The sequence below is a fragment of the Doryrhamphus excisus genome, chromosome 20 (assembly GCF_030265055.1).
Source record: "Doryrhamphus excisus isolate RoL2022-K1 chromosome 20, RoL_Dexc_1.0, whole genome shotgun sequence".
In the NCBI taxonomy this organism is placed as follows: Eukaryota; Metazoa; Chordata; class Actinopteri; order Syngnathiformes; family Syngnathidae; genus Doryrhamphus; species Doryrhamphus excisus.
Genome location: NC_080485.1, coordinates 4,780,572 through 4,795,398, shown reverse-complemented (window position 1 = coordinate 4,795,398; position 14,827 = coordinate 4,780,572). Strand labels below are relative to the sequence as shown.

Sequence of the window (14,827 nt, the reverse complement as noted above, 5' to 3'; positions counted from 1 at the left end):
CATGGTGGTGGTGGCCAAACAACCAAATACGAGCACTGGGGAGCTGCAGGTCATTGACGGAAACATGAATGTCCTGAGACATGTTGGGCTTTACACCAACATAATGACGATTCCAAAGATGAAGGTGATGGAGTGGCCAAGTATGCCTCCAGTTTAAGATCCAGCAGTGATATCATCATGGAGGAGTGAAAGAGGATTCCATTAATAACCTGTGCAGCTCCGGTGAATTCCATGCCCAAGAGGATTAAGGCAGTGCGACATAATAACGGTGCTCACACTAAACATTCACACTTTGTGGACATGTTCACTGTGAAGTGTACTCACCAGCTATGTAGACAATAATTGTTGTGTGCTGAGTCATTTTGAGGGGACAGCAAATCTATATTGTTCTACAAGCTCAAATATGTATCCAAGTACTGTCCCCTGATAAGATATTATGAATAGAATATAATGAATGCTGATATATATGATACTTTTCTTACTTTCTTACAGCACAGACACAGACACACACAAACGTGTGACACTTTTGAATGCATATTGTTTTGCGAAGCCTCCATCCTGCGATTCCCCGCTTGGGCATTTCTGTGTGGAGTTTGCATGTTCTCCCTGTGCATGCTTGGGTTTTCTCCGGGTACTCCGGTTTCCTCCCACATTCCCAAAAAAGGAATATAGGATAATTGGTGACTCCAAATTGTCCAGTTGTCCATATGAATGTGAGTGTGAATGGTTGTTTGTCTATATGTGCCCTGTGATTGGCTGGCGACCAGTCCAGGGTGTACATCGCCTCTCGCCCAAAGACAGCTGGGATAGGCTCCAGCATACCCCTGTGACCCTAGTGAGGATAAGCAATACAGAAAATGGATGGATGGATGTTTTACGAAGCCAAACTCTACACTTAAGTGGCCCCAGCAGCTAACCGGAACAAAGTTTCAACCAGAATTGGGATCACAGGATCGAGTGTAGGATAAGTCACTGTTGATGCACTACACTGCTGATGAGAATGTCATACAACTTCATGTCAAAAAATCTGACCTCTCTCTTTAACTCTCTCTTGACTTAAAATGAAGAAAAGGATCATGTGAAATAGGTTTCCTTAATATCTTAACACAGGCAGTACAGTGGCGTATTGGTTAGCACGTGTCTCACAATCAAGAAATCTTTCAATTTCTCTGGGAGCCGCTGCGTGGTGTTTACATGTACTCCCACATTCAAAAACATGCTTGTTAGGCCAATTCAAAATTATCCATACTATGAATGTGAGTGTGAATGGCTGTTTGTCTATATGTGTACTGTGATTGGCTGGTACTGGTCAGCTGGGATAGGTTCACCTGTAGCCGGAATGAGGATGTGTGGGATGGAACTTGACACAACTTCTTATAGACTTTGAGTCATTTAATAGTGCTGTTATGCAGCTGGAGTAATAGTGACAGGAGATGAAACATGAAGACACTTCCAATGTGACGGGACAGATAAGAGATTATAACAGATTGTTGCAAGGAGGATGATTACATTGCATTGCTTTAAAACTGAGAGAGCACATTTCCTACCTTGATCGCTGCAACCTTCCAAGAGAGAATCCTCCAAGCTCAAGTTGTCCAGACTTTTCCGTTTCTTCGACATTTGCCGGATGTGAAATAATCCAGCAGATTGACAACGTGGGGGGGGGGGGCACCTTCTTCAACCGGCAGGATACACAACCCGGGGAACAGTCTGCGTGGGGTGACAATAGAGGTGACAAGAACTATGAGTGGAGCTCATTCAGATATCCTGTGTGTGTGTGTGTGTGTGTGTGTTACAGTGTCCTTCCCGGAGTCCAGTGTGTGTAATATTTCAAAGTGCTCACTTTCCCGAGGACCAGCAACCTCCTGGGTGGTGTTCCTCTCCACAAATGATAAAATATGAAGCACTCACGCGCAGGGATCTGATCGGATGGGAATTTACGCACGACGTTGCAAACTTGTTGCTCCACGTCTCGTGTGCGTGAAAAGTTAATTGTCGTCACAGGCGCGCACTCATGCTTTGAAACGATCAATGCAACCTGCATTGTGAATGCTTCAATGCGACGTCAGACGACATAATCAGGCGTGGATGACGCACAGCGCATGCGGTCAACTAAAGGGGAACTCTTGGACATCCCGATAAAGGATTTTTTTCTACTGTGGACGAACGTGCAGAAGCAGCATTGAGAAACGTGTACTCGTCTAAAAAGGAAGAGATGGATTCGACTTGTGCGTATAATTTGTGAAGTGGTGTAGAGTGCGCTCTGTGTGACAATACCTTCTTTTTCACGGCTACATAATAAATCCCACGAAGCTTTGTGCTGGGTGCAGAACCTCCTAATCCACGCGTGAGAATGACATAAATGGACCCAACACGCATTGTGTCATGAGGACCATGGGAGCAGCTCCTTTTTACCCCACTTCCTGGTCACACAGCAACAGCATAAATAACCAATACAGTAAATAAATTAAACGTGAAAATTACACAAAAAAGACAAAAACGCTCAAATTTGAAAGGATAATGAATTAAAAATGGAAGAAGGACCAACTGTTTAAAAAACAACAAAGGAATTGCGTGCATGTGAATCTGTGCTCCCATTGGTTAAAAAGAAAAAACACGCAGTGATCACCAAATATCACACATTGTCTCTCACTTTCCAAAAAAAGTCACAGATGGGTACCACCAGTTGAGCACACACACGCACTCTCTCTCTCTCTTATTTCTCTCTGGCACTTCTCCCACATGCTGATTTATTCATGAACGCACCATGAGGGTCACTGGATCATATTGCTTTCAGCACATCTGCTTTACATTTACAGTGCAACGCCTACAGTATATCTGCACATTTCATGGCAACATACTGATTTCATTGCATTTATCCATGCTTCTTTACACACACACACACACACACACACACACACATATAGTGTTTAATTGTGAAGGGCTGCATTCGCTGACGCTGGTATTTGGTGGTATTTTCTAAAGGCAAACACCCCCCATCTCTCTTACTCCCTCCCCCCCTTCCACTGCAGCTGCTGACGTCAACACATGCTTGCGTCAATGCTGCCTGCTTTGGCAGGGAGGCTTTTTCATTGTGATCATAATGGGATTATTAGGTTTAGAGAAATACCCTGCCTTCATGTTTTTTTTTTTTTCATTTTTTTACACCACAGATAATTTTTCTCTTCCTTTTTGCACTAAATATGATTATTATCAAAATTGTCTGCTTTAGCATTGTGCATTCAAATATATGCATGATACTTTCATTTATCTTGGTTTTCGTGATTGCAATTCACACAATGTAGGTTGTGCGTTGAGATGCTCACAACTGAATCTCCTGTGTGAGTGTGTCTACTCATGTCAGTGTGTGTGTGAGAGGCAGGAGGATGTTATGATGTCCTTATACACTGACCTTCTGCAATGAATGGACTACTTCCTGTACGTCAACCTTGATTTACTCCACATATCTTTCCTACAGCCTCTCATCTTAACTTTCCATGCACTTTTTCTGTCTATATGTTCAAATTAATCATATGCCAAGAGGGCACCAACATTTGAATGCATGACTAGCATTATATCCTGCTTTAAGCACATAGGCTATGCCAATGTAACATTATTGGTGTCACGAGCGGGCTTGTGAGCTTAGCGATGCGACCCCAGGATGCAGAGAGCAGGACCAAAAATGTAGGTAAAAGGAATTTAATGGCGCTTAAGCAATGTAGACAGCAACTACAGGCAAACCAAACACAAAGACAAACGCAAGAGCACACACCTGAACTAAATAGGGAGTGTGGAAATTAGAGACAGGTGTGTGAAAAGAGAGAAAACGGAAGGGAACAAGAAAGGATGTAGTTACCAAAATAAGGGCATGAAAACTGGAACAGAGGCAAGGAAGGGAACTAAAAAGGAGCTGTCACGAGAGGGTGACGCCCACATCGTGACAGTACCCCCCCCCCTCAAGGACGGATCCCAGACGTCCAAAAAGTCCACAGACCACGAGGGATGGGAGGCGGGGGGACCGGAGGTGGGTTGCTGTCCGGACCTCTCCGGAGGTCGGCCAGGGTGGCAGGGCCACGCAGGAGGGCAGCCTGAAGGGTGAGCAGCCTGAAGGGAACCGGGCTCCTCTGGAGGACGCCCATGACGGCAGGCCCAGCAGAAGCCATGGGTGGACCCCTCTGGGGGGCGGCCAGGGTGGTGGGCCTGGCAGGGGAGGCCCGCCCGCCATGGAAGAGGTTGTGCCGGAGGAGGCCGCGTGGCATAGGTGGCGCCGGAGGAGGCGGCGGCGGTGTGGCATCCCGGCGTGGAAGAGGTGGCGCCGGAGGAGGCGGCGGTGGGGCATCCCGGCGTGGAAGAGGTGGCGCCGGAGGAGGCGGCGGCGGCGTGGCGTCCCGCCGTGGAAGAGGTGGCGCCGGAGGAGGCGGCGTGGCGTCCCGCCGTGGAAGAGGTGGCGCCGGAGGAGGCGGCGTGGCGTCCCGCCGTGGAAGAGGTGGCGCCGGAGGAGGCGGCGTGGCGTCCCGCCGTGGAAGAGGTGGCGCCGGAGGAGGCGGCGTGGCGTCCCGCCGTGGAAGAGGTGGCGCCGGAACACGAGGAACGGGCCCTCGGTCTTGGCTGGACTGTGGAGCAGAGGAACAGCAAAGTGAGCCTTGGACGAGACAGCACATCCCGGTCAGCTGGAAGAACCGGTTGCACTGGCGGTCCGGCGGGCTGTTCCTCCTCAGGCGACCAGCAGAGGGCATCATCCCCACACTCCTCGGACAGGATGAGAAGCGCGTCCTCCGACGCACGACTGGTCATACTAGCCCCCCCTTCCGAAGGCGGATTCCAGACACCGTAAGCCGCTGGACGTGGAACCAGGGAAGGGAGGGGGGGGACGTGGAGGAGGGTCTTGATTTCCGGTTTCTTTGCCTCCCCGACCTGAGCTCCAGAGGGCATCAGGCGGGGTTTGGGCTCAGGAGGGGTCTGGAGCATTAAGCCGCTGGGCACGGGAGCCTGGTCTTTGGAACCCCTGAGCGCGGCTTGGGCACCGGAGGAATCCGGGGCCCCACACAGCTTGGCACGGGAGCCGGGTCTTGAGATCCCCTGGGGCTGCGTGGTTTGGGCACAGGAGGAATCTGGGGTGTCACGCAGCTTGGCATGGGAGCCGAGGTTTGGGCACCCTTGAGGCTGCGTGGCTTGGGCACTGGAGGAATCTGTAGTGTCACGCAGCTTGGCACGAGAGCCGGGTCTTGAAAAACCTTGGAGCTGCGTGGCTTGGGCACTGGAGGAATCTGTGGCGTCACGCAGCTTGGCACGGGAGCCGGGGTTTGGGAACCCTTGGGGCTGCATGGTTTGGGCACAGGAGGGGAACATGTGCCACGGTCCTCTTCGTGTTGCGTGAGGGACAACGGGGATTCCAAAAAGGTGGGCGGCTGGGGCTCAGCGGGCTGTCGTGACAGGGGAACCATCAATCGCGGCGTGATGGGCCGGCACTCAGCGACAGCGTGGGGGGTTAATTCCAGCGTCGTGGTCGAGTAGGCTTGTCCGTTGCGGGTCCCGGATACACCCACGCCATGGGGATGAGCGTGCCGTCCGGCCCCCAAACCATATCCTCCAGCTCCTCCGGGGTAAACCTGGCTGATTCATTCTCCATGGCCTTGAGGATCTGCCAGGTCCAGAAATCGCTCTCCGCGAGGTCGTCATGTGGTGGCTTCATTCTGTCACGAGCGGGCTTGTGAGCTTAGCGATGCGACCCCAGGATGCAGAGAGCAGGACCAAAAATGTAGGTAAAAGAAATTTAATGGCGCTTAAGCAATATAGACAGCAACTACAGGCAAACCAAACACAAAGACAAACGCAAGAGCACACACCTGAACTAAATAGGGAGTGTGGAAATTAGAGACAGGTGTGTGAAAAGAGTAAGAGAGAAAACGGGAACAAGAAAGGAAGTAGTTACCAAAATAAGGGCATGAAAACTGGAACAGAGGCAAGGAAGGGAACTAAAGGAGCTGTCACGAGAGGGTGACGCCCACATTGTGACAATTGGACGCTAGTTATGTTTGTTGTCAGCTAATGACAACAATCTGGCAAAGTTTAGCTACTGACGTTAACTATCACTGAATGTACTGTCACCTGTTGCCACATTGCAGTTTGAATTTAGCAGCTTCCTTCTATGATGGTTTTTCAAACATATATTAATTAAAAATCATGCTGTTTAGTGGTTGAATACGGTCTATTATTAGTCCAAAAATATGCATATTGAAGCAGATGGTACATACCCATGCTCATTTTTCAGCCCTTTCAACTATACACAATAACCAGCACAGAAACCTTTCTAGTTCTTCCAGAATCTGCACCTATTCCAGATGCATTTCTTTGGATTTCATGCTTCCTGTGAAAACGGTCTGTTTTAATGTATTCCACCTACGACCCGCCACCAGGCACACTCACTCCGCTGTGATTGGTCACACTCCCGAGTGCTTTGAAGGACTTGCTGTGCTGCTAGCTGCGAACCCAACTCAACATCACTTCTTATCCACATGACAGGAACATTTATTGCAACACACACGTGAGTGTTATGTCCTAAATGGCTTATTTTCTCTTATTAAGTTATGATTTTTTATAAATGTATATATTTATATACATATATATTATTTATTTAGATATTTCAATTATATATTTGCTCATATTACTATATTGGGGAATATGAATGAAAGAGGTGACTACAGGGGGGTTATTTCATGTCAAGAGAGCTCTAATAATGTTAAAACTATTTAGAAAATCATAACTATGAAAATATTCAATTTATATGAAAGGAATCTTACTTTGCAGAAATTTACTTATCTCGGTTGGGCATGGAACCAATTAACCGAGATATTACCACACAATGACTCCAATTTATCAGTCGCTTCTTTGAGACTGATTTTGTGTATGTGCATACACTGCAGACATAAACAATGCTGAGCTCCTATTTGTTTGTCACACGTAAATGTTTCAGATCATCAAACTAATTACAAAATTGCTGCCGAAGCGCAACTCAACCTGGTGTGCATGCACCGTGTAAACCAGGGATAGTCAAAGATCGCATTAGATCGCATTTTTTATGGGCCTGTGAATGGCACATTGTAGAAAAAGTGAGAGAAAGTCATAGAAGAGTTGATACTAAAAACTAATGAGTCTGACAGATCACTTACACACATACACAGTACACATATAGCTGAATAGTAGTAAATAGCATATTCTCATCCATCTATGTTTATTTCAGACTTCAAATAATGTAAACATTTAAACCACGCCTATTTGTGATTAACCCACGCCCAGTTCTGGTTCACTCCCATTTTTAAGAAAATTACACCCACTTTTGGTTTATGCCCCGCCCATTCTGAGTACAGATACGGATAATTTTGATGGGTGAACAGATATTGATACAAATAGAGATAGTGGTATACTTGCTCATACATACCGCTTATCCTCATTAGGGGCGTCTACATTATTCACATAAATGAAAACGTGCCTCGAAATTATACTTCTGTTGTGAATTGGGGCAACAAAACTTAGTTGAATTAAACAATATACAGTAAACCTCGGATATATCGGATTCAATTGTTCCCACTGGTTTTGTCCAATATAAGCAAAATCCGTTATATGCGTATACCGGAAAATGTCAGTTTTACGCATATATCGGATTTATATCCGGTATATGCGTAAATCGGATTTTATCCGTTATAAAAAGGCACTTCCTTGACTATGTTTCCAATGTACCTGGACGCGCAGGCAACGCTGCAAACGCTGCAAATGACGTCGTATAGCCTGGCCTGTCACGATTCGGCGAATCGGAGCGCCACAATGCGGCCATCCGATATATGCGAGGGAAATTTAATGGAAATGCATTGGAACGGGACTTGGTTCTTTTTTATCTGTCCGTTGTGAGCGAATTTCCGATATATCCGAGTCCGATATATCCGAGGTTTACTGTAATAATCATCCATCCATCCATTTTCTATACTGCTTATCCTCACGAGGATTGTGGGCATGCTTCAGCATGCTGAAAAATTGATGTGATATTCCATATGTGTTTGATAACAGTGGATTTTACTTTCACCAAAAGGTGAAAATAAGCTTGAAGAATTTCCCTGCATTAAAAATTTAATTTATTTACATCATAAACTGTATATGAGGTACGGTAGACTTCCTTTCTCATTTACACAATAAACATTTTTTGAAATACAACAACAATTTTAACAATCAACACTCATGAACTTGAGCTTAATATAAGCAGATCAAAGGTAGAATATACATATTCTGCTATGCTGAATGAAGCATCAAATGAGCATAAATATAATAATTGTAGGAAATCAAGGGATATTTTAGAACGGGAAGATGTTGAAGTGATAATGTTTCCCAAAATTGAGCCAACTGCCTGTGAAATTGAATTTTTCATGAGTGCGTTCTTCCTCTGTTGAGAATTTTGTGTCATCACAAAGAAGGGAGGGTGACGGGAGTCCAGTTTGGAGAAGGTCGCTGTAGAGAGGTCTCATACTGAGCTGTATCGACCCCCTCTGTACTGCTGCTGTCATACATGAGTGAGCCAGAAGAGGGCGCTGTGACCGAGTAAGATAAACTCGGATAAGGACTGCTGGAGCCTCGCAGGAAGTGGGAGCTCAGATTGTTGTTTATTCCCGTAGAATGGTGGGGCACTGGGGTCGCTGGGGCCAGGGGTACATTGCTCATAGGCCACAGGCTGGTGAACTGACTTTACAAAGACATGGACACACATTATTTTATCTTTGGTTCCTGTGTGCAAAATGATTTACATAACTAGTACAAAATAATTGTCTTTTGCAAAGAGCAACTAAAATAACACACGTGTTTTGCATGATATTCAGTACACATGCACAATAAAAAGATCCAATGCAAATTCTAATGTGCAATAATCACAATTTTTCACAAGTTTAATATCATGATTTTAATGTGCAGTGGTGTATAACTAAATATATATGTTACCCTGTTTAGCTGAGGAAGTGGGAAAAGAATGAACTGGAATATAAGGTAATTTTACATTAAATGTAGCATGTACAAACATTGTAATGGTCATTTTGTTATGTCATAAGCAGATACATGTCAAGTGTTAATAGTACTTTAATGTACTTTTTAATTTGTACTCATATTTGTTATGTTTGTATATTTATATTTCTCATTAATTACAAAATTCTGAAACTTTAAAACTGAAAAAAATGGAACAAACTTTTATAACAAATTGTAAGCACACAAAATATTGTAAGTGTCAACATGTGAGATGTATGAATTCTCAGTCATAGACATAAGGGTATAGGATTAAATAAGATCTGCTTCTTCCAACTCCTTCTTGGTCATGTATGAAACAAATGGACCAGACCATACCAACTAACACACGTCTGATCACGTCAATCTTTTGTGTTGGAACTCATTGTATGTATTGTGCCAGTGTACCTAATAAAATGCCCTGTGGGTGTAAAAAATCAAGTCTTTGTAAATGTGGCGATGAAACTACATCGCTGCTGAATAATATTATGAGAGAAGGGGAGAAGACTATACCTGGAGTTGGCAGAGGAGGTGGGGTTATGCGTCATGGACATCATGCTGGAGTGTGTTGGCATCTGCAGACTACACCAGTTGTCTTGGCTCGAAAGCACTGGCACACATGCTGAGGCTTGGTTGGTGTAACCTGCTGCAAACACAGACACAAGCAGTGAGCTTATACACAACAAATAATAATAAATAGACAAGCACATGACGAGAGAAGTCTGTTTGTTTGCTTATGTTTGACTATATACAGTATATATATTTAGTATATATAAAGTTGTGTGAAAGCCCACGGTTAAGAGTTGTGGGGCTTTGCTTGGACAAAAGCAATAGGAATGCAGAGCGTCTCTTAATGGTGTTTTGTGTGAAGGTGAGGGCGTACACTCACTGGGGGAGCTAGTCCCATGCCTGTAAGAAGAGGTGCTGTAGGGTGCGGAGCGGTGGGTCCTCAACGTGGAGTAGCGCTCACATCCTCGGGAGGGCGATAGGGGGACGGGGCTTCCAAACTGGCTGTGAGGACTTGAATCTGCAGCAGCAGGGGGACAAATGGAGCCTGATCCTGGTAGAAACCAGCCACCTACTGGTTCCACATGTACATACATACACATTAGACATGATGGTGCATACTGTAAACATCTACTTATAAGTAGTAAGAGACTTGCATGGGGAGTAGGGTGACTGCTGGTTGTCTTCGATTTCATTTTTGATATCTTTGTCATCACATCTGCAAGAACAATAGAACTACTGACTTAAACAGAACATGTTTGAAAAGAGGACTCTTGTAAGGCAAAAAATTATATCACAATGGCGCATGCCTCACACTCATAAGGCAGCAGAAAACATTAACCATCCCACCCAATCACGTTGGTATAGCAAGAATAACAATAATAATACTTACTGCTTATAAGACTGCAAGTAATTCTATTTATCATACTGTAATGATAATATAATGTTTTAACATTAATAGAGCCCCCTAGACATGAATTAACACCCTACTTTACACGTTCATGACCTAATACAGTAGCCATAACAACAGAAAATAATCCATTTAATACAAATAAGACCTGCTGTGTTCCAATGCTTGGGGAGACAACTGAGGGGTGGACAGAGTCGAGTCTGGTGTTTGTGTGTCTCAACAAACATTACAGTAACATTACTCACACCAGGTGACCGGTATGGACTACCACATATCATTGTGTCTTTGAATGCATCTTCTTAATGTCTTATATTTGCATTTTACTTCATTTAGCCAATTTTATGCTTTTTTTTTATTGTATTCAACCATGAGACAGTATGAAATAGTCTCCTAATGTAACAACAAAAAAATATTTTCATGTATTTTTTTTTGGGGGGGGGGGCATGTGAAACTGTGAATTGAATATATAACTTGATGCATGTTAAAATTAAATTAAACCATTACCATTTAAAAAGAACAACAAATAAATATGTCCTTACCTTTCCTTTGCATCCAGGAAGGCCTTGGCAAAAGGGTTGTACTTTATTTTCAAAGCAGTTATCTACAATCCAGAAATACAAAATTCAGAGTGAGTCCAACGTTTCCCCAACATATTTGACACTACAAACATATCACGTCACAGCAAAATAGAATGTGATAGGTTATTTTTGTATATTCTGCCATCTAGTGGAAGAGACTTGCATTGTTTTGCCACTATTACAGTCGCTAGATGAACAAAGATACTTTATTTGTAGTACATTAAAAATCTTGTTTTGAACCAAGGTACGTGTCACGGCACAGTTTTTGAAAATCACTACTACATACAAGTCCCTCTAATCATAACAACAACCGTACTGACTGTATTTTATGTAATGAAATGATTTGTGCCAACCTCTTCATTTTGGTAAGCTGTCACAGCAATGAACTGTGTCTCCGGGAAAGAATGGCTGGTGACCATCCTCCGTGGGCCTCCGACACGCACTATATGGATGCGTGGCTCGTACTTGTGCAGGGAGTTTAACATGATCTAAAAGAATAACGTAGTAAATTATTGAACGCACGGAAAACGGATATGGCGTTCTTACCTGTCCTCCTCCGTTAAATTTATTGGTGAGTTTGACTTTACTAAAAGAGACAGGAGCTTTCATCCAATGTGCGCCGAAGTTTGGAGAGTCCGGGTGGATGTACACGCAGCTTGGGCTTTGAGGTTCGGGCTTCCCTCCTGGGACCCACTCCCCACTCACGTACTTCCACCTGTGTTTGTCTGCGGATGCCAAGTCCAGCAAAAAAGAATACATGGCGTTCGGATCCAATCCGGACACGTTGACTTTCAACACGGGGAACATGCGCCTTCGTGGGGAGAAACAGAAAGATTCCGCATGACTTCGCTGATGGTAAATGTGCAAATGCTCACCTGCCGTTTTTCGTAACAATCATCTCGTTAGTTAGATCCTTAAATTTGCCCCAAAGATCGCTCTCGTCCAAGGAGAGGTTCAATTCTCTCTCCGTGGGGTCGCCCTTCTCACTCCCGGCTTGGAGCTCGCTCTGCACGGCGCTGAGGAGGTGATCCACCCGGTACTGGCCGGCCTTCCCGGGGCACTCGCTAAGCCCTACCATAGACATCTTGTATGGAATGAATGCTAAACAAGCACCACTTATTTACACAGCTCTCGCTCTCTCGGGAGAGAACTCAAATTCCCAAATATATAGACAGAGGAGAGGGTCCATGGAGCAAAGGTGGTTGGCTCATCCTCTCTTTGATATTTGCAGGCTTGGATGTGATTGGCAGAGAGGAAGTCATTTGAATCCACAGGAACCCAAGTTCAGGAAGTCCTGAATGAATGAAGATGAATGAAGTAGCCTGGCTTAGTTGATTACAACAACCAGTAAATATTGACACTTACTTCAAAGCCTCACCTGCACAAGCCCAAACCACTGGAGACAAGCTTAAAGATTGCATTTACATTTTATTACACTGTGCTTCCCTCTCTGTCCGTGGAGGAATTCCCAATATGACAAGTTATACTAAAAGAAAACCTCAGATCAAACTTCACACCTTCAATTATTACTAACAATAACTGGAGTGCACAATTACACATTAAAAGACTGTTTTGTTACATGTATTATTACTATATTTGCCCTGGGATTGACTGGTAGGCAATCCACCCCACCACTCACCCCAAAGTCAGCTGGGATTGGCTCCAGCTCACCAGTGACCCAAATGGGGACAAGCTGTGCAAAATGATGAAGAATCATTAAAAATATGACTTATTATTATTATATTATTAATATATTATCACTATTGTTATAATATATATTATTAATAATATATTTTTATATTATACAAATATATATGAAATTATATTACCTAAAATAATTGATCTAATGAGAGATTTTATGCTCCGCATGTTTGATTATACAAAATAGCCACATTATGGCTATTTTGTTTAATAATGGTGGAGAATAAAGCAGTGAACTAATATTTTTCTGAATTGCATGGAACACGGTTAAAAAGTAAAACAAAAGCATAATATAACAAAACAACAAAATCCAATATGTAAGATGTATCAAACATGCTGCTTTTACAAAGATCCATCCATCCATTTTCTATACCGCTTATACTCACTTGGGTTGTGGGTATGCTGGAGCCTATCCCAGCTGTCTTCGGGCGAGAGACATCAGGTACACCCCTGGACTGGTGGCCTGTGTTGGCCAATTTGGAGTCGCCAATTAACCTAGCATGTTTTTGGAATGTGGGAGGACACCGGAGTACCCGGAGAAAACCCACGAACACACAGGGGGAAACATGCAAAGAATCGAAAAGAATCAAACCCACAATCTCCTGACTGTACAACATGCTACCCACTCAACTTTTACAAAGATAAAAATGCTAATGTTTTGATTAAAAAGGTATTGATCTAACATTATGTTTATTATTGTGGTTGAAGTTGCATATTTTATTTGCCTATACTGAAGTACTGAATAGCATGTATAAATATAATTTAAATATAGCATGGACAGATTTAGTTTTTTGTAACCTTGTTTCCAGAGTTGCTTAACAAAACAAACATTAAAGGGCCGATAGTGTGTAACAGCAACATGCAAACTTCCGTAGCTATGCTGTGCTATATTGTGTTGTGGCTGGTTTGTGTTACTAGCCAAATCTTGGACGCCTCGTTGTTGGTGCAGCCAGCACTGTGAGCCCGTCTCCCTGTCCAAAAGTCTGCACCTGAATTCACAGCAAACAGAGAAAAACAAACCTGCATCAGTTTAAGGAGTCTCCTCATTTGTTACACAAGATTCAGTTGATATGGGTCAAATGAGTCATGTCTGTGGATTTGGTGCCGGTCACTCTCACCTTTGCGAGAAGGCCATGTTGCTCAGACATATTTCTGTCAAGCGTTTCAGGTAAAACATTTCTGTCTTGCTTTTCTTTGGCGCTTCAGGAACAATCAAGTTTAGGAGAAAGCCTCTCAATGTATCCTGCATGCATGCAGAGAGACAACTTCGACATAACACAGTGCATAATAGACATAACCAACATTAGCGTCTTTGTAGCCATCCATCCATTTTCTATGTGCTTATCTTCTCTAGAGTCACAGGGGGTATGCTGGAGCCTATGCCAGCTGTCTTCGGGCGAGAGGCGGTGTACACCCTGGACTGGTCACCAGCCAATCACAGGGCACATATAGACAAACAACCATTCACACTCACATTCATACCTATGGACAATTTAGAGTGTCCTTTTAACCCGGTGCGTCTCAAATAGTAGGGCGGGATCCCCTGGGGGGAGCATGGGGAACTGTTATGGGGGGCGTGAGAGGCTTTCATTTCAAATTTCAAATTTATAGTGCTCACTATACAATTTGACTCTGGAATATGCTTGTATGCTCTCAAGTTCATATTATCAGTTTCTCTAGTATTTCAAATCAGGATTTTAATTTAATGTTGTGCCAGAAATTATTGGGGGATTTGGAACAAAAGAACAAAAGCACGCCCCCCACATCTTCCTTTTTTTTACAGGAGGTAAAAGTGGTGTAAACGTCAGAAGTGTTGTTTCACACAGGCCCGGTGTTCCATTTGGCGCCTGGCTCTCCTCCTCCAACACCCCAGCCAGTTCTAAGTGTCACACTAGGCCACTTCCTGTGTGGGGCTCCAGCACTGTGAATTAACGTTATTGGTCTATATGTGTTATGGCCTCACACAGGCAGGACAATGCAAGTGCAACTTTTTTTTTAATATCACCTTTTATGTCTGCAATAGGTCAGCCTTCTTTGTGTTTACATCTTAATGAAGTAGTATGCAATTTGGGTACAAATACTCCAGGTTTCAACC

General features: G+C 43.9%; 2 protein-coding genes across 6 annotated transcripts in view; both read right to left on the bottom strand.

Moving 5' to 3' along the window:
- Positions 1–2,443, bottom strand: part of pde10a (phosphodiesterase 10A) — a 60,628-nt gene extending 58,185 nt beyond the window's left edge. For 2 of the 3 annotated variants that reach the window (XM_058058373.1, XM_058058374.1), the window contains exons 1-2: positions 2,278–2,442; positions 1,548–1,710 (exon numbers count right to left, since the gene is read on the bottom strand). In XM_058058373.1, coding sequence (XP_057914356.1) covers positions 1,548–1,620 — 73 coding nt within the window. In that variant the 5' untranslated portion in view covers positions 1,621–1,710; positions 2,278–2,442. Of the gene's footprint in view, positions 1–1,547; positions 1,711–2,277 lie in introns of all 3 variants that reach the window. The other variant, XM_058058377.1, reaches the window with a different exon arrangement.
- Positions 2,444–7,974: 5,531 nt separating this feature from the next.
- tbxtb (T-box transcription factor Tb) lies at positions 7,975–12,698 on the bottom strand. Of its 3 annotated transcripts, none has more exons than XM_058058378.1 (8): positions 11,907–12,698; positions 11,578–11,842; positions 11,385–11,519; positions 10,993–11,054; positions 10,200–10,261; positions 9,926–10,117; positions 9,550–9,682; positions 7,975–8,728 (listed from the first exon to the last, which is right to left on the bottom strand). In XM_058058378.1, exons 1-8 carry the CDS (start codon positions 12,113–12,115, stop codon positions 8,452–8,454), a joined length of 1,335 nt encoding a protein of 444 aa, XP_057914361.1. In that variant the 5' UTR covers positions 12,116–12,698; the 3' UTR covers positions 7,975–8,451. The 3 variants fall into 3 exon arrangements, with proteins under 3 accessions (XP_057914361.1, XP_057914362.1, XP_057914363.1); XM_058058379.1 differs by having other exon boundaries at positions 9,550–9,679; XM_058058380.1 differs by having other exon boundaries at positions 8,550–8,724.
- Between the last annotated feature and the right edge of the window lie 2,129 nt (positions 12,699–14,827).